Below are 23,654 nucleotides of genomic sequence, written 5' to 3'. Positions count from 1 at the left end.
AACAGCCTCAGATGATACACAGATGAAAAAAATCCTCCTACATAAATTTTACATGTATATCCGCCTTCTTCAGCTTTATATACAGATTAGAATGTGCATGTCCCGTTAGAATTTTCTCTTCCTGATTCACTTGTGGGTGTGGATTCTTGCCATACACTGTGAGACAGCTGATCAGAGAAAAGGCACACACCCCTCTCCACATAGGCAGAGACTTGCAGAGCTGTGCTGTGAATAGACCAGCTCTCTGCTAATCTATTTATAGCACCCACCCTGACACAAAATTTAGGCTGGTTTTATCACAGCTGACAGAGAACTTGAAACAGAAGAACAGAGCAGGAGAAAGCCATGGGACTTAGGGCTTTAAAGAGATAAGAAAACACTGCAGATATACGTGCCGGGCTCAACATTTCATGAATCAGGTTTACATCCATTTTAAAGTTAACCTAACATCTTAAAAGTGATTGTAAATGATCACCTTGTAAAACAATCCATTCAGTTTAAAATAAAAATGAAAGGCAAAACATTTGTGAATAGATATTAAACATCATCAATACATTTTTCTATCACATTCGCCGTTCTCAGCTGCATGAGGTGGGGGAGGAGAAACAACAGTATACCGAGTATCCCAGTAAAAGGTTGTGCAAGGATGGCATATCAGGACAAGTCTGGTCATTGAAGAAGAGCAGGCTAAATTCCCAGCACAGCTAGGGGAACTGACCAAGTGTGTTCTCCTGCTTAGCGTGGTCAGTTTTTTTTATAGTAAAGCAGAGGGACTGGCAGGAACACCAGGGATTTCACACAAAGGAATCAATGCAAAGAGAACAGGATACTTTTTCATACAAGTACAGGGTACAGCAGGCACATATCAGGAATATATTAGGGTAACAAAAACTTTAAAGTGTAACTCATTTTTTTTTTTAGTTTTGGTAAGAGTGGAGAAGGATTGGAACACCAATGTTATTGCGGTCTGTGCCCCTGTTAGTGAGAGTCACCCTCTCCGTTTGTCCTGTTTACAATCATTATTGAACGTGACAGTAAAAAAAAAAAATCCCAAATTTTGGGTTGCCCCTAGAAAAGGAATAGAGCAGAAATCTTCCAATAGGGACACTAGTTCTGGTGACCTGGGGGTCCCCAAGGAATTTGTACAGGAAGTGACACAGATGGCAAAAAATAAACTGACAGAGGTTATAATCTATCCAAAATGATAAAAAAAAGTTTTGCCTAAAGTTTCACTTTAATAGGGTCCATATCATGCAAGATATTTCTTTATCATCAGTGTTTATGTCCCCACTACACATTGCAAAACACGTCTCCCAAGTGTTTGCAGTAGCTTCTATATCCGCTCTTCTTACACTGTCTGCACTACATTCTCTGGCAGCTTTCCCCCCCCACTGTTTTTGTATGTATATTCTGGTAATACCCCTCAAACACTAGTTCTGACAGTACCTCTACCCGACTCCCCACTAGGTTCTCTTGCACCAAAACCCTTTCCTCATGATATTCTCTGGTATGTCTCCCAATGCCCATACCTATTATATGGGAGTTTTCACTATACACATACTGAATGTCTAACGGCACCTCTCTCTCGATCTTTCACACTACATTTTCTTGCATCTCCCCTATTCTACACAGTAGCAGCAACTCTCCACTTCATTCTTTGGTAGCTCTCCCGTCAATGTCTGCATTAGCTACAGGTATCCCACACTGTCCACACTAGAGCCTAAATATATGCCCCTGTTCACCCAGATCTCTCTAGACTAGCATCTGCTGCTTTTAACAAAACACAGCTCCAATCTATGGTTTTTATGGTAGATCAACTCAAAGTCTGATGGTTACTACTTTGTCAGAGCTTTTGGGTTCCAGCATTTCTGCCATTTGTAAGAGGTCTTCAAATACGGTACACACGGTGTTGATGGCTATAGCACAGACAAATTCTCAAGCAGACATTAAGTGCCACCTAATATTTCATAAAAGTCCCTATGGCTATGTGTTACACATTGTGAGGAAAGAAGCCATATCCACTGCAAGCAGCTGCACCACTATCCATACAACTGAATAACACTTTCATAGTTACATAGTAGGTGAGGTTGAAAAAAGACACAAGTCCATCAAGTCCAACCTATGTGTGTGATTATATGTCAGTATTACATTGTATATCCCTGTATGTTGTGGTCATTCAGGTGCTTATCTAATAGTTTCTTGAAACTATTGATGCCCCCCGCTGAGACCACAGCCTGTGGAAGGGAATTCCACATCCTTGCTGCTCTTACAGTAAAGAACCCTCTACGTAGTTTGAGGTTAAACCTCTTTTCTTCTAATTTTAATGAGTTGCCACGAGACTTGTTAAACTCTCTTCTGCGAAAAAGTTTTATACCTATTGTGGAATCACCAGTACGGTATTTGTATATTGAAATCATATCCCCTCTCAAGCATCCCTTCTCCAGAGAGAATAAGTTCAGTGCTCACAACCTTTCCTCATAACTAATATCCTCCAGACCCTTTATTAGCTTTGTTGCCCTTCCTTGTACTCGCTCCAATTCCAGTACATCCTTCCTGAGGACTGGTGCCCAGAACTGGACAGCATACTCTAGGTGCAGCCGGACCAGCAGCTTGGCATTGTATGCCATTGCTGAGCCTATCATCTACTAGGACCCCCAGGTCCCTTTCCATCCTAGATTCCCCCAGAGGTTCTCCCCCCAGTGTATAGATTGCATTTATATTTTTGCCACCCAAATGCATTATTTTACATTTTTCTACATTGAACCTCATTTGCCATGTAGTTGCCCACCACATTAATTTGTTCAGATCTTTTTGCAAGGTTTCCACATCCTGCGGAAAAGTTATTGCCCTGCTTAGCTTAGTGTCGTCTGCAAATACAGAGACTGAACTATTTACCCCATCCTCCAGGAGGTCGTTTATGAACAAATTAAACAGGATTGGTCCCAGCACAGAACCGTGGGGGGACCCCATTACCCACCCCTGACCATTCCGAGTACTCCCCATTTATCACTACCCTCTGAACTCGCCCTTGTAGCCAGTTTTCAATCCATGTACTCACCCTATGGTCCATGCCAACAGACCTTATTTTGTACAGTAAACGTTTATGGGGAACTGTGTCAAATTTTGCAAAAATCCAAATACACCACACCTACGGGCCTTCCTTTATCTAGCTGGCAACTCACCTCCTCATAGAAGGTTAGTAGATTGGTTTGGCAAGAACGATTCTTCATGAATCCATGCTGATTACTGCTAAGGATACCATTCCCTTTACTAAAATCTTGTATATAGTCCCTTATCATCCCCTCCAAGAGTTTACATACCATTGATGTTAGGCTAACTGGTTTGTAATTCCCAGGAATGCATTTTGTGCCCTTTTTAAATATTGGTGCTACAATGGCTTTTCTCCAATCAGCTGGTACCATTCCAGTCAGTAGACTGTCTGTAAAAATTAGGAACAACAGTCTGGCAATTGAGTTCCCCAAGTACCCTTGGGTGCAAGCCATCTGGTCCCGGTGATTTATTAATGTTAAGTTTCTCAAGTCTAATTTTAATTCTGTCCTGTTAACCATGGAGGTGCTTCCTGTGATGTGTCATGAGGATAAACACTGCAGTTTTGGTTACTGAAGACCCCCAATTCCCTCGTGAAGACTGAGGAGAAGAATAAATTCAATACCTTCGCCATCTCCCCATCCTTTGTAACCAGATGTCCTTCCTCATTCTTTATGGGGCCAATATGGTCTGTCCTCCTTTTTTACTGTTTACATACTTAAAATAATTTCTTGGGATTTTTTTTGGTCTCCTCCGCTATGTGTCTTTCATGTTCTATCTTAGTCATCCTTATTGCACCCTTACATTTCTTGTTGCATTCTTTATAAAGTCTGAATGCTGATGATGATCCCTCAATCTTGTCTTTTTTGAAGGCCTTCTCCTTTGCTTTTATATGCATTTTTACATTGGAATTAAGCCATCCAGGACTTTTGTTCGCTCTTTTACATTGGAGTTAAGCCATCCAGGGCTCTTTCAGTGGATCATTATCAACAGCCACTTATTTCTCACCTCCAGCCTATACCAATCAGTTATCTGCTTTCTCTCTGCCCTGTGCATGGTCAACTCCTGGCCAACCTCCTTCCCCCTGAGCTACAATAATCGTCCCCTTTATCCCCCAAGCTTACTTGTACTACATCTATTTTCCCAATAGTTCATGATTAGATAATGCTTTGGCAATTTTATGACAATGCCAAAATATTTCACTGTGTCTTATTTTTTATCCTATTATTGATATTCTATGTTCTTCCTATCTGGTACAGTAATGCATACCAGTGTGGGGAATCACCAAGGACAGAACAATCCTAAATCAGTCTATTCAAAAACAGGAAAAAATTTACCTATATACTAACACTGTAGATAAGAGTAGGCGAACCATTTCAGATATCTGAAAATCTGACAATGAAGAGGCTCCGTTTTTCTTTGTTAAAAATAAGTATTTTATTTATGCTATACATTCAATGTTGTAATATTTGTTAAGGCTTTGTGTTGTTTAAACCACACTGTATTATGGGCAGGATACAGGCATACCTCATCAATGTATGGTTTCACCAAAATCTGCCCAACAAGAGCTTCTGCATCTTTTGTTTTGTCAATCGTAGCATATGTCCGCAAACAGTGACGGATTATATCCACATTTGAGGTCTGAAGTCCTTCCAAAAGGAGACCTTCTAAGGAGCGCTGTAACATTGCCGTTATTCCAGCAATACGCTATAAAACAGAAAAACACCACAATCAACAAATCAGTATATTTTAAGTGCAACTCAAATGAAAAAATAGGGCATGGTTTTAAAAATAAGCTATGGACGTTAACCATAAACCATTTATATGTTCCTAATTTCCTTATAGAGGTAAAGCAAAGAAGCGAAGAACATTTCCAAAACACAGTATCCAAATATAATTAATCCGATGTATAAAAAGTGCGGTTAACCACTGTCTGGGCCGATTCTGGATGGTTAACCACTGTCTGGGCAGATAATGAGAAATTTTTTTGTAACCTTGGCCAGATGTGTGCCTTGCCACAATTCTGTCTCTGAGCTCTTCAGGCAGTTCCTTTGACATGCACTGTGAGTTATAAGGTCTTATATAGACAGGTGTGTGGCTTTCCTAATCAAGTCCAATCAGTATAATCAAACACAGCTGGACTCAAATGAAGGTGAAGAACCATCTCAAGGATGATTAGAAGAAATGGACAGCACCTGAGTTAAATATATGAGCGTCACAGCAAAGGGTTTGAATACTTAGGACCATGTGATATTTCAGTTTTTCTTTTTTAATAAATCTGCAAAAATGTCATCAAGTCTGTGTTTTTCTGTCAATATGGGGTGCTGTGTGTACATTAATGAGGAAAAGAAATTAACTTAAATGATTTTAGCAAATTGCTGCAATATAACAAATTGTGAAAAATTTAAGGGGGTCTGCATACTTTCCGTCCCCACTGTACATGTTAAAATCAGCATTTTTTGCTAGAAAATTACTTAGAACTTTATATATTTTCTGAAAGCAGAGGCCCTAGAGAATAAAATGGTTGTTGCAATTTTTTTATGTTGCACAATATTTGCACAGCAGTTTATCAAATGCAAATTTTCAGGAAAAAAGTACACTTTAACCACTTGCCGACCGGGCCATAGCCGAAAGACGGCTGCAGTGCGGTCGGCTAGTTCTGGGTGGACGTCCATGGACGTCCTCCCAGAATACTGCTCTCGCGCGCCCCCTGGGGCGCGCACCCGAGAACTTCCGTGACCGCCGGGTCCAGAGGACCCGGCGCATCACGGATCACGGTGAACGGCCGCTAATCGCGGCCGTTTACCATGTGATCGCACCGTCAAATGACGCCGGTTCCTCCCTCCCCTCTGTGTACCGATCGGTACAGAGGGGGAGGAGCGGGGGAGGGATCGGATGGTAGCAGCGTTGTGGGCTGCATCTGTAGTGCCCACAACGCTGCCCTGTGACAAATACAGTCACATCAATCCATCCCTCCATGCTCAGCCATCCCTCCATACTACAATACCCCGCAATACCCCGCCATACCCCCGCAATACTCTGCACTACCCTGCCATACCCCGCAATGCTCTGCCATACCCCGCAATGCTCTGCCATACCCCGCAATGCTCTGCCATACCCCGCAATGCTCTGCCATACCCCGCAACACCCCGCAATACTCTGTACTACTCCGCAACACCCTGCAATACTCTGCAACACCCAGTCATACCCAGTCATACCCAGTCATACTCTGCAATACCCAGCCATACCCAGTCATACTCGGCGATACCCTGCCATGCGCAGCCATACCCAGCCATGCACAGCCATACCCTGCCATGCGTAGCCATACCCAGCCATGCGCAGCCATGCTCGGCCATATTCAGCTGTACTCGGCCTCTGTATGTGGCCAGGCTGTGGAAGTCTCACACATGTGGTATCGCCGTACTCAGGAGGAGTAGGAGAATCTATTTTGGGGTGTCATTTTTGGTATGTACATGCTATGTGTTAGAAATATTGTATAAATGGACAACTTTGTGTTAAAAAAGAAATGTGTTTTAACCACTTCCGGCCCGCCGACCATCATACGACGTCCTTGACTTTGTGCGGGGATATCTGAAGGATGGGTGCAGCTACAGGCATCATTCAGATGTCAGCTTTTTCAGCCGGTGATTCCCTACACCATAGGAATGATCATAGCGGCTGTTCCACTGCTTGATCGTTCTTATGGGAGGCGAGAGGGGACCTCCCCCCCTTCCCGTGCTTCTACCGTCTCACCGCTACGATCGAAGCCAGGATCGTTTTTTTTTTTTTTTTTTTTTTTTAAATTTCAGGCTTCCCAGCCTAGAGGTGAGATGTGGGGTCTTATTGATCCCATATCTCACTGTAAAGAGGACCTGTCATGCCATATTCCTATTACAAGGGATGTTTACATTCCTTGTAATAGGAATAAAAGTGATCAAAAAAAATTTTTTTTGGAAAAAAGTGTCAAACTAAAATGAAGTAAAATGAACAATAAAAAAAAAAAAATTTTTAAAGCGCCCCTGTCCGTGTGCTCGCATGCAAAAGCGAATGCACACGTAAGTCCCGCCCGCATATGAAAACGGTGTTCAAACCACACGTGAGGTATCGGTGCGAACGTTAGAGCGAGAGAAATAATTTTGGCCCTAGACCTCCTCTGTAACTCAAAACATGTAACCAGTAAAAAATTTTAGAGCGTCGCCTATGGGGATTTTTAAGTAGCGACGTTTGGCACCATTCCACGAGCGTGTGCGATTTTGAAGGGTGACATGTTAGGTATCTATTTACTCGGTGTAACTTCATCTTTCACATTATGCAAAAACATTGGGCCAACTTTACTGTTTTTGTTTTTTTTTAAAGCACAAAACTGTTTTTTTTTTCCCAAAAAAAAGCGTTAAAAAAATTGCTGCGCAAATACCGTGCAAGATAAAAAGTTGCAACAACTGCCATTGTATTCTCTAGGGTCTTTGTTTTGGGGTTCTATGTAATTTTCTAGCAAATAAATGATGATTTTTACATGTAGGAGAGAAATGTCAGAATTAGCCTGGGTGCTCCAGAACGCCTGGAGGTGCTCCCCTGCATGTTGGGCCTCTGTATGTGGCCACGCTGTGTAAAAGTCTCACACATGTGGTATCGCCGTACTCGGGAGTAATAGCAGAATGTGTTTTGGGGTATAATTTGTGGTATGCATATGCGGTGTGTGAGAAATAACCTGCTAATATGACATTTTTGTGGAAAAAAAAAAAAGAAAAAAAAAAATCTTGATTTTGCAAAGAATCGTGGGAAAAAATGACAACTTCAAAAAACTCACCATGCCTCTTACTAAATACCTTGGAATGTCTTCTTTCCAAAAAGGGGTCATTTGGGGGGTATTTGTACTTTTCTGGCATGTTAGGGGCTCAAGAATATAGATTGGCCGTCAGTAATTCAGGTGTGATCAATTTTCAGATATTGGCACCATAGCTTTTGGACTCCATAACTTTCAAAGACCAAATAATTTACACCGATTTGTACTTATTTTTACCAAAGATATGTAGCAGTATAAATTGTGGCCAAAATTTACAAAGAAAAATTACTAAATTTGCTAAATTTTATAACAGAAACAAAGAAAATTTTATTTTTTTACCGAATTTTCAGTCTTTTTTCTTTTATAGCGCAAAAAATAAAAAAACCAACGATGATTAAATACCACCAAAAGAAAGCTCTGTTTGTGTGAAAAAAAGGACAAAAATTTCATATGGGTACAGTGTTGCATGACTGAGTAATTGTCATTCAAAATGTGAGAGCACCGAAAGCTGAAAATTGGTCTGGTTAGGAAGGGGGTTTAAGTGCCCAGGGGTCAAGTGGTTAAAGTGGATGTAAACCCTCACATATAACCAGTGAAGTGAACAGCTTCAGATGATACACAGAGATGAAACAAATCTCCCTACATAAGTTTTACATGCATGTCTGCTGTTTTCAGCTTTATATACGGTTTAGAAAGTGCACATTGTGTTAGATTTTCTCTTCCTGTTCAACACTGCAGTGAAGCCTGGGCATACAGCCAAGACAGCTGATTGGAGGAAAGGCACACACCCCCTCTCCTCATAGGTAGAGACTTTCAGAGCTGATCGTTGAATCGTTCAGGGCTCTGCTCATTTATAGCATCCTTCCCAACACAAAACTCAGGCTGCACAGTTGACGGAGAACTTGTCAGGAGTTATCAAGCTGATAACAGAAGAACGGAGCAGGAGACATCTACAGGACATAGTGCTTTGAAGAGAGATAACAAAAAAACACTACAGATATACAGTATCTCACAAAAGTGAGTACACCCCTCACATTTTTGTAAATATTTTGTTATATCTTTTCATGTGACAACACTGAAGAAATTACACTTTGCTACAATGTAAAGCAGTGAATGTGCAGCTTGTATAACAGTTTAAATTTGCTGTCCCCTCAAAATAACTCAACACACAGCCATTAAGGTTTAAACCGCTGGCAACAAAAGTGAGCACACCCCTAAGTGAAAATGTCCAAATTGGGCCCAATTTGCCATTTTCCCTCCCCGGCGTCATGTGACTCAGTGTTACAAGGTCTCAAAGTGTCATTTCTTCACTGTTGTCACATGAAAAGATATAATAAAATATTTATAAAAATGTGAGGGGTGTACTCACTTTTGTAAGATACTGTATGTGCCCAGCTCAAATTTCATGAATCAGGTTTACATCTGCTTTAACCACTTCACGCAAATCGCCATACCCGTACGTCGGTACTTTAACACTAAATACCAGGGTTATGGCAGCAGCTAGCTGCCATAACCCAGGTATTTTCGGGAACAACGTGTTTCTCTTAAGGATAAAAGTGGTCTCCGCGGCGGATTAGCCGCAAGATCACTTTTATCGGTGGCCGGCGAGGTGACCTACCCCCCCACTGCCGCGCTTCGGTCATATCCGCCATTTACCGGACCCACCGGTAGTGGCGGAGACGATCCCGTCCCCTCCCGTGGATGCTTGGCTGCTGACTAAGGGGGAAGATGCCCTGTGCTCGGCTCCATAGCATGGGAGGGCGGACGCGATGTCAAACGTCACTTCCGCCCATAGCTCTTAAAGGAGAATTTTTTTTTTCTTCAAGTGACTTTTTTTTTATTGTATTTTTGTGTAAATATGCGATCTGAGGTTTTTTGACCTCAGATCTGACATTTAAGAGGTCCTGTCATGCTTTTTTTCTATTACAAGGGATGTTTACATTCCTTGCAATAGGAATAAAAGTGACCCAAACATTTTTGACATTTAAAAAAGACAGTGTCAAAATAAAAAATGGAATGTAAAATAAATAAGAAAAAAAAAAATATTTGGAAGCACCCCGTCCCGATGAGCTCGTGCGCAGAAGCAAACGCATACGAGAGTAGTGCCCGCATATGAAGACTGTGTTCAAACCACACGTGAGGTATCGCCGCGATCATTAGAGTAAGAGCAATAGTTACCTAGACCTCCTCTAACTCAAAACTGGTAACCTGTAGAAATTTTTAAACATCACCTATGGAGATTTTTAAGGGTAAAAGTTTGTCGCCATTCCATGAGCAAGCACAATTTTGAAGCGTGACATGTTGGGTATCAATTTACTCGGCGTATCATCTGTTACCATATAAAAAAAATTGGGCCAACTTTACTGTTGTCTTATTTAATTCAAGAAAGTGTATTTTTTCAAAAAAAAAGTGCGCTTGTAAGACCGCTGCGCAAAGACGGTGTGGCAGATGTTTGGAATTCTAAGTAATTTTCTAGCAAAAATAATGATTTTTAATTTGTAAGCAACAAGTGTCAAAAAGAGGCTTGGGGCTGAAGTGGTTAATGAATTTTATTGCACAAACACAATAAAATAAATTTTTTTTGGTAAAAGTTAAAAAAGATGATGTTACACTGAATAAATAGATACCCAACATGTCACGCTTAAAAAAAGGACACGCCTGTGGAATGGCAACAAACTATGGTACATTAAAATATCCACAGGCATCACTTTAACAACTCCAGAAGATTTGGCTGCTCAATGACCAGGCCATTCTTTGCGATTCGGCACTGTGTCACTTTAACTGGCAATTGTACTGTCATGCGACGCTGTACCCAAACAAAATTGACGTCCACACAATATTTTGTACTTTTTACTATAATAAATCTCCCCTTTTTTTTTTAAAAAAAAGCTAATTTTAGGCAGATATGTATTCATCTACATATTTTTGGTAATAAAAATAGCAATAAGCGTATATCGATTGGTTTGCGCAAAAAGTCATAGCGTCTACAAAATAGGGGATAGATTTATGGCATTTTTTTTATTTATTTTAACTAGTAATGGCGGCGATCTGCCATTTTTAATTGGGACTGCGACATTATGGCGGACACATCGGACACATTTTTGAAACCATTGACCATTATACAGCAATCAGTGCTATAAAAATGCACGGATTACTGTGTAAATGTCACTGGCAGGGAAGGGGTTAACAGGGGGCGATCAAGGAGTTAACTGTGTTCCCCGACTGTGTGTTCTAACTGTGGGGGAGGGGACTGACTTTAGGAGATGACAGATTGTGGTTCCCAGTTACTAGGAACTCACGATCTGCCTCTCCTCTCTTCACAGAACAGGGATTTGTGTGCTTACACACACACGTCCCTGTTCTGCCTCATTCCCACGACCACCGGCCACGAGCATTAGAACCCCCGCAATGCAGCGCGCTTAAAGGAGCCGACGTACAGCTATGACAGTTTGCAGGATCGTGCCGACCTGCTGCAGTATGACGGCGGCTGGTCAGCAAGTGGTTAAAAGCCTTTACAGGTTACTAGCTTGGAGTTAAACAGGAGGTCTGGTGCTAGAATTATTGTTCCCACTCTGACATTTGTGGCGATACCTCACATGTGTGGTGCAATCATAGCTAAAATATGCATGCACGACCTACGTACATGTGTACATTTGTGCATGAGCTATTGCTATCACACGGGATGAACATCCCCCTTGTGATAGCATGGGCAGTGACAGGTACTCTTTAGTGAGAGATCTGAGGCCCATTAGACTCCCAATCTCTCCTCTTCTCTTGAAAGCATCTGATCAAACCAAGATCGGTTTGATCAGATGCTTTGTAATCCAGTAATCAACAAACTGAAACCAGAAGTGACAAAACCCTCTTTGCATCCGGCTTCAATTCTCACAGAGGAGGGGTAGGTACAGATGTACTCCTCTGTACTCAGCCAAGAAAGAAAAGTTGGGAGGGGGATCTCATAAGAGAACCCTCAAAAGTTGGACAATATTAGCCCGGAAACCTCATCCTGAAAAATTCATTGTACTAAAACCCCAACTACTAAACTGGAAGGACTATGGCGGTACCAATTGAATAAAAAGTATCAAGATATTTATTATACAGAGTAAAATTGTTGGACAAGCATGAAAATGTAGTACATGTGTACAAAAAGGACATAAAAAAAAGCACAAAGATATGTCCTTCTTTGTGTCGATTCTCACCAACCCCACTGCAGTGGGGGATGATGGACTTACTGTGGCTTTGACGCAGCTTGCATTTCACAGGACAAAGCCTGCTTCTTCAGGAAAGTATCACGCAATAACAGGTAAACTCCATCGGCATAATACCATGCATATCTTGTAATAGGGCCAAAGGATGCCACAATTTGGGGTCCCTTATGGTTACAATCTACACCCTACTCCCCAGACGCTGGGGAGCTTGGTTCTCCCAAAAGTTCTCCCAGCCACACAGCGGTCCCGGGCTTGGTCCTAAATGCTTGCATGGTGGTGCGAGTTGTGGAGCCAACCAGTGAATCTGTTTTACTGGGGATCAGCCAGAGATTGGAGTTGCCTGGTTTGCTGCAGATAAGGCACATATGATCTCATTTTGGGATCTTTGTATCAGGTAATGGGCTTTGCATGTGAAAAAGCACCTGAGCACTTTCATTGTATTTTGGATGAGCACTACGAGCACTTCTTGATCACACAATGGAATGTGTATAGGGACATTTTGTATATACATGTGAATTTGGATATTTTATATACAGTGCATCACTTTTTCCATATTTTGTTATGTTACAGCCTTATTCTCAATTTTGAGTGTCATGGCAAAGGCTGTAAATACTTTTTCATAAAATTAATTTGCAAAGATTTCAAACAAACTTCTTTCACATTGTCATTATGGGGTATTGTTTGTAGAAATTTGAGGAAAATAACTAAATGTAATACATTTTGGAATAAGGCTGTAACATAGCAAAATGTGAAAAAAAAAGTGAAGAGCTGTGAATACTTTCTGGATGTACTATGGTTGCACTTTATACCTTACATTTTTTTTCGGACACTTATGCTGGTCTAAGCTCATTCTGTTCAACCTTTAGGCCCCTTTCACATTGGTGCGCTTTTGCCGCGCTAAAACGCACCTTTCCAGTGTAATAAAAACACATTAAAATTATTCTGCTTTAAATTCAATGCAACTGTTCACATCAGTGTGCTGCATTTGTGCTGTGATTTCAAAAGCACACCTTCCATTGAAATTTAATAGGAACGCATCAAAAACGTACCCACGGTGCGTTTTTTGAGTCACATGTCCAAGTTTCACAGAAGCATGCTAGGAGTCAGGAATCCAGAAAATGCATCAAAACACAATATGCCTTATTGCAAAACATGTACCGCATTTTTTAAGTGCACCATTATGAAAGGGCCCTTTCATAGACCATTTGAATCCCATCATATTGGGTGGTTAATGCATACAGACTATGGATCAAAAAATTCTGGATTTACCGAAATATGAAAGTAATAATGAACACAAAAGAAAAAAAACCCACTAGGTTGGACTTTGAAGGCAGATTGGATCAACGACATGGTTTAAAAAAAATAGTCATATTTATACATAAAATTAAAAAGGGACATATAAACATACATAATATTAATATTAAAGAGGCGTATATCCACAGTCAGCCGAAAACACAGCCAAAAAGGGGGTCACATATACCCAAATGACTTTCAAAAGTATGACATCAACAAAATGGGTGAGCCCCTGTGCGTCTCGTGGATCTCTTCTTCAGGACACACACAAGGGGGGTATAGAAACAGGTCTAACTGGTCTGGATGTGTGAAAATGCCTAAAAAAAAAAGTCTCCCTGGGTCGGGCGCCAGAGCATCAAGGATAGCCAAGCAAACACTAATCCCAAATTGTCAGATAGTCAGAAAATTGTTCCTCTAGGGGAGAAAAAAAATTAAAAAATTAAAATCGTATATGGCAAACTTCACAAGAGATAATAACAAGATAGCTGCATAGACATCAGCAGCCAGATCATACTAATAAGATCGTTGTTGCTTGATTTTAACACAGAAACTAAGTAGAAATTACATTCTCAGCAGCTCCAACCGCATCTATCCCCAGGGGGAGGCAAAAGCCAGACCCGGCTCACACACCCATATATTGTCTAAGGGAGCTGTCATCAGTTTTTTCTTTTGTGTTCAAATGATCTATATGGATGTGGCTTGACAGTGACAAATTTTAAAACTATTGAAAGTAACAATGAATAATGGAACAATGAGGGGTATACTTACTGGTCTCACTTTGTCCAAAAGAGGCATTCCTTTGCTCTGCACTGCATGAAACTGCAGCTGGTTAAATTCTGTTGCTATTCTTTCCAAGATCTGCCCAGTTAGCAATGTGCTTATAAAAGAAAATATGCAATGAAAACATCTTATCAATATTGATGCACAACTTAAAATACACATTAAATAGAACTACAACCCCAATTCCCAAAAAGTTGGGACGCTGTGTAAAATCTACATTAAAAACAGAATGCAATGATTTGCAAATTTCATAAACCCATTTTTTTATTCACAATAGAAAACATATCCAATGTTTAACTACTTGCCGCCCGCAGTAGTTTTACCACGGTCGAGCGGCCCAGCCCCAGTGAACCATGTACTGGTACATCACCAGCTAATTCTGGGTTTGCAGCCATGCATGTAGGCGCCCAACCCCCCCCCCCACTATCATTGGCTTCAGCCTCCCCCCCCCCCCCCCCCCCCAGATCACTGCTACCTCTGATACATTGCAAAGAGAACCAAACCAGTGTTGGCACGATCAGGCCTGATCTCTTCTAGCACTTTTTTTTTTATTCCTAGCACACAAGTATTCCATAATTGCTAGCCAGGAGCTGTTTTTCCCATAGTAGCCACTAGGTAACTGTAAAGTTAGCGTCCAAAATAGGCACTCTAGTGAGGAGGCCTACAGGATTTTGAGCATGACAGATGAGAGCGAAGGGGAGTCCTCACTGACAGAATTTGGCTCAGAATACGAACCTGTAGAAAAACAGCAGCACCCTGACAGGTAGCTCAGATGGTGGCGAACAGGTCCCTGCTAAAGCCAGGTGTACCCAACCCCAGGTTGCTGAGGTGCTAGAAACGCATAGTTATGCTCATATGCAGCAGAGTGCCAATACTAGCACTGCACTACCTTTTGGTGATCTGGCAAGCTCCAGTAGCCTAGTACATCCTGGCCTTTTAGACACCACCACTGCGGCATCTCATGGTAAAATGTTAAGCGCCAGAAGTGCAGTACAAGCTGGTAAAGTGGCTAGCACTAGTAGTGTCATGCAACTGCAGCCACCAAGAATTAGAGCACAGGCCCGTAGATCCCATAGTAGCCTTTCTAGAGGTGCTTGCAAACTCCAAGTGGCTGCCCCTAGATTCAGAAGCACCCGTTATGCCCCCATTTCACAGCACAGGCCGGGGTTCTGGAAAATGAATCTAAAAAGCGCCTTGATTTTTGTTTTAGCTACTTTTTCACCAAAGACCTCTACAATTTGATTGTGGCCCAAACTAAGGTTTATGCCCTACATTGCCGCCAACCCAAATTCATACCTTGCCAGGCCATCACCAGTAATGGAAACCTATCACGTTTTTAGAAATTAAAACTTTTTTGGGCCTGACCCTTAACATGGCCAAAGTGACATTAAAAAAGCAAAAAAAAAAAAAATAATAATGTATTTAGAAAAAAACAAACATGCCATACTTGCCTGCTCTGTACATCGGTATTGCACAGAGCAGACCCGATCCTCCTTCTCGGGTACCTCGCTGGCACTCCTGGCCCCTCCCTTCTGTCGAGTAACCCCAGAGCAAGCAGCTAGCAATGTGGGCAGCTTGCTCGGCCCCCTCTCTCTGCTCATTGGCTCACTGGCTGTGAATGACAGCAGCAGGAGCCAATGGCTCCTGCTGCTGTCTCAGCCAATGAGGAGGGATAGTCCCTCGAGAGCCGATGATCTCATTCACATCGTTGGATCGAGAGGGAGCTCAGGTAAGTATTAGGGGGAAGGGGGGAGCTGGTGCATTCAGAAGGTTTTTTACCCTAATGTAAAAAACCTTCAGCCTTTTCAACCACTTAAAAAAAAAAAAAAAAAAAAAAAAAGAATTGTGGTCACATTGGTCCACAGACCCGATTCATCATATGCCTTTGTTCTCTGCTGCAATGGACAAGAATGTATATGAAAATCATGCGTTTCATGCATTTTCAAAAACAATACCCTCTGTCGTCCTCGGGGTGACCCTGACTATGATCGGCTCCACAAAATTCAGCTTCTCGTAAATTAAACCTTTCCCAGAAATTTGCAGGTGTGTATACGACCTATGAAAGCATCTGTGTATACAAGTCCCTTGTACATTTTAATGGCAGGCTTGCAATCCCTCCACAAAGAGTGCCAGATATAGGGGCTAACTGTATAGGCTCTGTGAAAGGGCCACAGGCTATACATATAGTTTTACAATTTACAAGGTATAAGACACTTAGCTGGAGCCCCCCGGATGCCCAGACTACATGTGGAGCAGTGGCAAGATAGTATGGGACTTGTAACCTTTTGTATGTGGACAACCTTTAGGTAAGCGTGCCACTTTTTTAAAATCTGTTAATTAACCACTTAACGCCCCACACAGATACTGTGGCAGGGGAGCTCTCCTGCGCGAAATCACTTACTGGTACATGATTTCGTGCAGTGGGTCTGGGGAGTGTGCAAAGCCTCTGTGATTGGACACAGCGGAAGCCAATCAGCAGGTCTGATGGCCGCCGGTACCCCACGATCGTTCACAAAATAGGCAGAATGTTCCAGGAGGGATGAAGATGGAGATCTTTTGTTTCTGCTAAGCAGAAACACGGATTTCTGTGTTTCCCCCGTCACAGCATTCTCCCCAGAGTTAAAAAGCACTCCCTAGGAGCATACTTAACCCTTTGATAGCCCCTGATGTTAACCCCTGCCGTGCCAGTCATTAGTATAGTTACAGTGCATATTATTTAGCACTGATCACTGTATTAATGTCACTGGTCCCCAAAAAGTGTCAAGTGTCAGTTAGGAGTCCAATTTGTCCACTGCAATGTCGCAGTCCCGCTAAAAATCACTGATCGCCACTACTAGTAAAAAAAAAAAAAAAAAAAAATTCCATAAACATATCCCCTAGTTTGTAGACATTATAACTTTTGCGCAAACCAATCACAAAATACACTTATTAGGATATTTATTTACCAAAAATATGTAGCAGAATACATATTGGCCTTTAACTGAGGAAGAAATTAGATTTTTTACACTTTTTATTGGATATGATTTATAGCAAAATTGTTGGTCGTTTTTTGTTTATAGCTCAAAAAATAAAACAAAGGCAGAGGTGATCAAATGCTATCAAAAGAAAGCTCTATTTGAGGGGAAAAAAAAAAACATAAAATTTTGTGTATATCGTCACACAACCACGCAATTGTCAGTTAAAACGCCATATCACAAAATTTGCCTAGTCATAGTTACATAGTATGGAAGAAATTAGAGTAGAAACATGGACTTTATAGACACACGTGTATATCAGGTAAAAAATTAAAAGTTTTTAATAGGATAAAGTTAAAACCATTGTATACAAACACATTAAAACACATAATTGAGTGAGGTCACTCAATTATGTGTTTTAATGTGTTTGTATACAATGGTTTTAACATTATCCTATTAAAAACTTTCAATTTTTTACCTGATATACACGTGTGCCTATAAAGTCCATGTTTCTACTCTAATTTCTTCCAAACAATATTGGGACGTTGGTACACTGTAACTTGTGTATCCACAGTATCACCCTGTAATGATACACGTAGTTAACCCTTTTTTATAGTTACATAGTAGGTGAGGTTGAAAAAACACACAAGTCCATCAAGTCCAACCTATGTGTGTGATTATAAGTCAGTATTACCTTGTATATCCCTGTTTTTTGGTCGTTCAGGTGCTTTTTTAATAGTTTTTTGAAAATATCAATGCCCCCCGCTGAGACCACCGCCTGGAAGGGAATTCCACATATTTGCCGCTCTTACAGTAAAGAACCCTCTACGCAGTTTATGGTTAAACCTCTTTTCTTCTAATTTTAATGAGTGGCCACGCGTTTTGTTAAACTCCCTTCCGCAAAAAAGTTTTATCCCTATTGTGGGGTCACCAGTACGGTATTTGTAAAATGAAATCATATCCCCTCTCAAGTGTCTCTTTTCCAGAGAGAATAAGTTGTGGTCACAACCATATTCTAGGTACGGCCTGACCAGAGTCTTATAGAGTGGGAGAAGTATCGCTTTATCCCTGGAGTTAATCCTTTTTTTAATGCATGCCAATATTCTGTTTGCTTTGTTAGCAGCAGCTTGGCATTGCATGCCATTGCTGAGCCTATCATCTACTAGGACATCCAGGTCCTTTTCCATCCTAGATTCCCCAAAGGTTATCTCCCTAGTGTATAGATTGCCTTCATATTTTTGCCACCCAAATGCATTATTTTACATTTTTCTACATTAAACCTCATTTGTCATGCAGTTGCCCACCCCATTAATTTGTTCAGATCTTCTTGCAAGGTTTCCACATCCTGCGTATAATTTCTTCCCACATGCTGAAAAAAAAAATAAACTACATTAAATTCATGCCCAACATTAGAAGAGTGGGTTGAGATGTGTTGTGGAAGCTTCTAATGTTGGCCATACATTTTTTCTATCAGAGATTTCTTCATCCATATAGATTGATATTAATAAAGGAATCTTTTGCGCTCTTTTTTTCGTTCTGCCCAGAGGCCGATTGAAGAAAAGAACATTATTTGAATGCCCAACATTAGCAGTGTGGCAGAAACACCTAATACTGGCCAGGCACATAATATTTTTAGAGGCTCTAAAATGCCAGGACAGTTCAAAAACCTCCCAAATTACCCCTTTTTTGGAAAAAAGAGACATCCCAAGGTATCTGCTGAGAGGCATGTTGAGTTCATGGAAGATTTTATTTTTTGTCACAAGTTTTTGCCACAAAAATATATTTTGTTTTAACACAAAGTTGTCACTTTAACCACTAGCCGACCTGCTCACGCAGATATACTGTGGCAGATCAGCTCTCCTGGGTGATACGCCGTACCTGTACGGCGGCTCGCGCAGTTTTAAGTTCGAAATATGTTGGAAAAGGTCTAAGACAGGCATGAGGTTGGGCAGGGATGTCAGTGGGGAGGAAAGAAAGAGCAGGATGTCATCTGCAAAGGCCGCGATCTTGAATTCCGTCTGGGGGACTTCTATGCCTTTTATATTTGGATTAGCCCGGATGCATTGTAATAGCAGTTCTAGGGTAAGAATATAAAGTAGAGGCGAAAGCGGACACCCTTGCCTAGTGCCATTGTGGATGGAGAAGGTGTCCGATAAGTGGCCATTGACACGGACTCTAGCTCGTGGATTCACATAGAGTGTGCCTATAAAGGCTCGCATACAGCTCCCTAGACCCAGAGCTGTCAACACCGCTTCCATGTAATCCCAGGCCACTCGATCGAACGCCTTCTCCGCACTTAACCGGGATTCAGGGGGCTCCCATGGCCGCTGACAGTTCGGGCAGGGGTGGCCAGCAGGGTCCCAGGTTCCAGGAGGGACCCAGGACCCATGGTAGACCTGCCCAAGCCGACCGGAGATAACCGCACTTAACCGGGATTCAGGGGGCTCCCACGGCCGCTGACCACCCGGGCAGGGGTGGCTGGCAAGGTCTCCGGCATCAAACCGGCTCCAGGAGGGACCCAGGACCCATGGTAGACCTTGCCAGGAAGAAACCCTCCTGTTTGAAGGAGGTAAGCCAATAGTGGAGATTTAGGGCTTTTGTGGTGTTGTCCCTGGCTTCCCTGCCAGGGCAAAACCAGCCTGGTCCAAGCCTATCCAGGTGGGCACATGGTATGCCAAGCGGGTAGCCAGAATTTTAGAGAAGAGTTTCACGTCTACATTCAAAAGTGAGATTGGTCTATAGTTAGCAACATTAGTTGGATCCTTTTTGTCTTTGGGGGATTACCGAGATGAAAGGTTCTCGTAAGGTGTCTGAGGGGCAATGGTCAGTGGCCAGAGTATTAAAGGCTTTAAGGAAGCGTGGGGCCAAGAGGTCTGCAAAGCATTTATAGTATTGGGCTGAAAAGCCATCTGGTCCCGGACATTTGCCCGGTTTTGTAGCTTTCAGGGCTTCCGTCCATTCCTCGGAGGACAATGGAGCTTCCAATGCAGTCCGATCAGGTTCCGACAGAGCCCCCGGACTTTAAGTGTTAAGTCTTGTATCAATCGTGAATGGGTCTTAACCGTCGCTGAACCCTGGCTCTGGGTCTCCCCTTTAAGATTGTAGAGTTCACTATAAAAGCGACGAAATTGTCACGCAATATCTTTATTTTTAGAGTAGATCGTCCCTGCCGAGTCAGTCACATGGTGAACCGTGTGTGCTAGAATAGATTTTTGTGTAAATCTGGCTAGTAGCTTGCCTGGTTTGTTGCCCTGTTCATAGAACACTTTGTGAGACAATATGTGTCCCCTTCGCGCCCTCCTAGCCAACTGGATAGCCTGAGAGTATCTATGCTGGGCTTCCAGCTGAGATATTTTCTTAGAAAGTGATAGCAATAACGCTTGGTGCTCTTTCTTTTTCCTAGCTGCAATGGCAAGTAGGTGTCCCTGTAGAACGCACTTATGGGCCTCCAACTGTGTCATGGGAGATACCTCGGGTGTGTCATTGTGGCAGAAATAGTTAATGAGGGCCTGTCTAATACTCTCTAGACCTCTAGGGTCAGCAAGGGTAGAAGCATTTAATCTCCAGGTCTTAATGGAATCCATCTTCTGTGGAAATTGCAAGGTTAAGGTGATCGGGTGATGATCGGAGAGGACCATATTTTCAATGGTAGCCTCTGCTAGATATGTCAAATCTGACTGACGGATGAACAGATAGTCCAGCCTCGAATAGCGATTGTGAGGTGACGAAAAGAATGTGTAATCCCTCTCGCGAGGGTTGAGGGTGCGCCATGTGTCATGTAGCATGAGCAAAGCTAGTTGAAGCTTCACCTGTCTCAGTGCTGAAAAGGGGAAAGAGGAGGTGCCAGTAGATGTGTCTAACAGCGGGTCCAGCGCCATGTTAAAGTCCCCACCCAGGATCAACAGACCCATGTGAAAGGAAGTGAGTTTCAGAAGGACCTCTCTTAGAAAGGATACCCTCTTGGAATTGGCACAGTATACATTCGCTAGAGTTACCGGTTTGTCTCTCCAAGTACCCTTTAGAAAGAGAAACCTGCCCTCAGGGTCTAGCATTTGGTCCGTCAGGTGAAACATGAGTGACTTGGCCATCAGAATGGAGACCCCCTTTGTTTTGGAGTCAGCACAAGTCGCGCGATAGGCATCAGGGAAGCGTCTATTAGCAAATCGGGGGATGGACCCCGTTTTAAAATGGGTCTCCTGGAGGAAGATAACTTGTGCTCTGCAACGATAAGCTTCTGCTAGGACACTGCTAAGCTTTTCTAGTACATTGAGGCCCTTAGCATTCAACTAATACACTTTAAGCGACAGAGGAGCTTACATGTGCACTGTAGAGGACATGTGGGAGTGATACTAATGTGCGTGGATCGCACTCGGTAAATGTAGACGGAGGAGATTCACAGGGAAGGGAGAGAGAAACAGAAATAAAAGATTCAGAAAAGGTCAGGAAAGAAAGAGGTAGGGTACAGTTAACGTCTACGTATGCCCTGCAGGTGTTTCCAAAAATGGATGGAAATATTTACCTGTGTACGATGTATACCACCAACTCAGGTGTAGTGTGAAATATACCGGGGTTGGGTGTAATCCAGCCACCCCACCTAAAATCGGAAAGAATCAAGGGGTATAGGGATAGGGAAGAAAATATACTGGTGACTTTCAAAGGGGAACCTGCCTTCTTGAGGTGCGGAAGAGGTCTAACACTAGGGAAGAAACCCGTACATCTACTACCCAGAAACTCCTGGAGTGAAGTGTTGCAACTATGGGACAATCCCGAGCTGAGGACCTGCTGCAATCCTAGTCAGGCCCGCCTAAACTGGGTGACCCCCTTCTTATCTAGAGACTCCCCTTTTCCCTGTTGCATATCCAGCGTCTAAGCCAGCACCGGAGGAAGATGGTAGCCTGATTTGAGAGCTCTGCCGCCTAGAGCTCCATTTGCCTTCCATTAGCGGGACAATCCCCTCCATCTCCCTGCAGAGATGACCGGGAGGAGCACGTCAATCACCCGGTCACAGCAAGACCCGGCAATACAGCTCAGCCGAAGCATACCGGCGATGTTTCGGACACAGCACGGGGACACACAGGCCGCATCTCAAGCCTCAGACCGGCCCGAGATGAGCTATGCTGCTACCGCCAACACTGCGGACTCCCTGGGCGCATTAACCCCTTCTGCAAGTAAGTCTGCGTAATATTAATGATAATGTTACGCAGAGTAAATTGATACCCAACATGTCACACTTCAAAATTGCGCCCGCTCGTGGAATGGCGACAAACTTTTACCCTTAAAATTCTACAGGTTGCATGTTTTGAGGTACAGAGGAGGTCTAGGGCTAGAATTATTGCTCTCGCTCTATCAATCACGGCAATACCTCACATGTGTGGTTTGAACACAGTTTATATATGCGGGCGCTGCTCACGTAGGCATTCGCTTCTGCACGCGAGCTTGGTGGGACTGGGCACGTTTTAAAAACTTTTTTTTTAAATTTATTTTAACTTTTATTTTTTTCCACTGTTCTATTATATTATATATCTATTTATATAAAAAAAATATTGTGTCACTTTTATTCCTATTACAAGGAATGTAAACATCCCTTGTAATAGAAAAAAAAGCATGACAGGACCTCTTAAATATGAGATCTGGGGTCAAAAAGACCCCAGGTGTCATATTTACACTAAAATGCAATAATAAAAAAAAAAAAAAAAAAATTAAATTTTCATTTATAAAAAAAATAAAAATGTTGCTTTAAGAGCTATGGGTGGAAGTGACATTTTATCGTCGCTTCCACCCTGCAATGATACGGAACCGGGTGGGGGGCCATCTTCCCCTCACTCGTCTCCATACCAAGCCAGGGAGAGGACTTGTCGGTAGCGGCGGAGGGCACAGGAGAGTGGCTGGAGGGGGCCACCTCCCGACACAGATAAAAGTGATCTCGCGGCGAATCCACCTCAGAGACCACTTTTATCTGAAACCAGAACGCTCACTAAAAAGAGGATACCGTGGTTATGGTAGCTAGCTGCTGCCATAACAATGATATCCCTCTTCAAAGTGCCGACGTATATCGGCATGAGCCGGTCCGGAAGTGGTAAAAAAACAAAAAAAACAAAAACAAAGTCAGGGCTGAGAATATAGAAAACGGGGTTTGTCCTACTATCTTATCTTTTGCAATCTGTTGTACATTTTGAATTTTTGCATCCCTGATTTCCTCTTTACATATTGTTATATTCTTTGTAACATTTAAACAGTGACAGCGTTCCTTCGTTTTTATATGTAAACAAGAGGATAATATGATGGGACTTAATGGGTGCCAAGCAAATTGAATTACTTATACAAGGTAAAAAAAATAGTATCACAATGTATTAAACATAGAACAAGTTTAAAAGTTGAAAGTTTAAAAGTTGTATTGGCTATACATAAATAACGCAGACATCAGTACACATCAAATTGGATGTTAAAAGGGTCACTCAGCACCAATATCCCGACATGTTTCGCCCGTTAGGGCTTCCTCAGGGGATGTTTTGTTGAGAGACAAGGATAGATGTGTCACTGCATAAAACAAAGTACAGTTAAGGACCATAGAAAACAGAATACGAACAA

The 23,654-nt window shown here is 42.3% G+C and overlaps 1 protein-coding gene across 3 annotated transcripts in view; it reads right to left on the bottom strand.

The window, feature by feature from the left end:
* The window catches only part of COG2 (component of oligomeric golgi complex 2), a 456,761-nt gene that overhangs the window by 245,544 nt on the left and 187,563 nt on the right, over positions 1-23,654 (bottom strand). For all 3 annotated transcript variants that reach the window (XM_073627553.1, XM_073627554.1, XM_073627555.1), the window contains 2 exons: positions 14,101-14,209; positions 4,576-4,755 (listed from right to left, as the gene is read on the bottom strand). In XM_073627553.1, coding sequence (XP_073483654.1) covers positions 4,576-4,755; positions 14,101-14,209 — 289 coding nt within the window. The remainder of the gene's footprint in view (positions 1-4,575; positions 4,756-14,100; positions 14,210-23,654) is intronic.

This window comes from Aquarana catesbeiana, linkage group LG04, assembly GCF_042186555.1.
Source record: "Aquarana catesbeiana isolate 2022-GZ linkage group LG04, ASM4218655v1, whole genome shotgun sequence".
NCBI lineage: Eukaryota > Metazoa > Chordata > Amphibia > Anura > Ranidae > Aquarana > Aquarana catesbeiana.
Note: the sequence above shows the minus strand (reverse complement) of the source record. Positions and strands in the feature narration are given on the sequence as shown.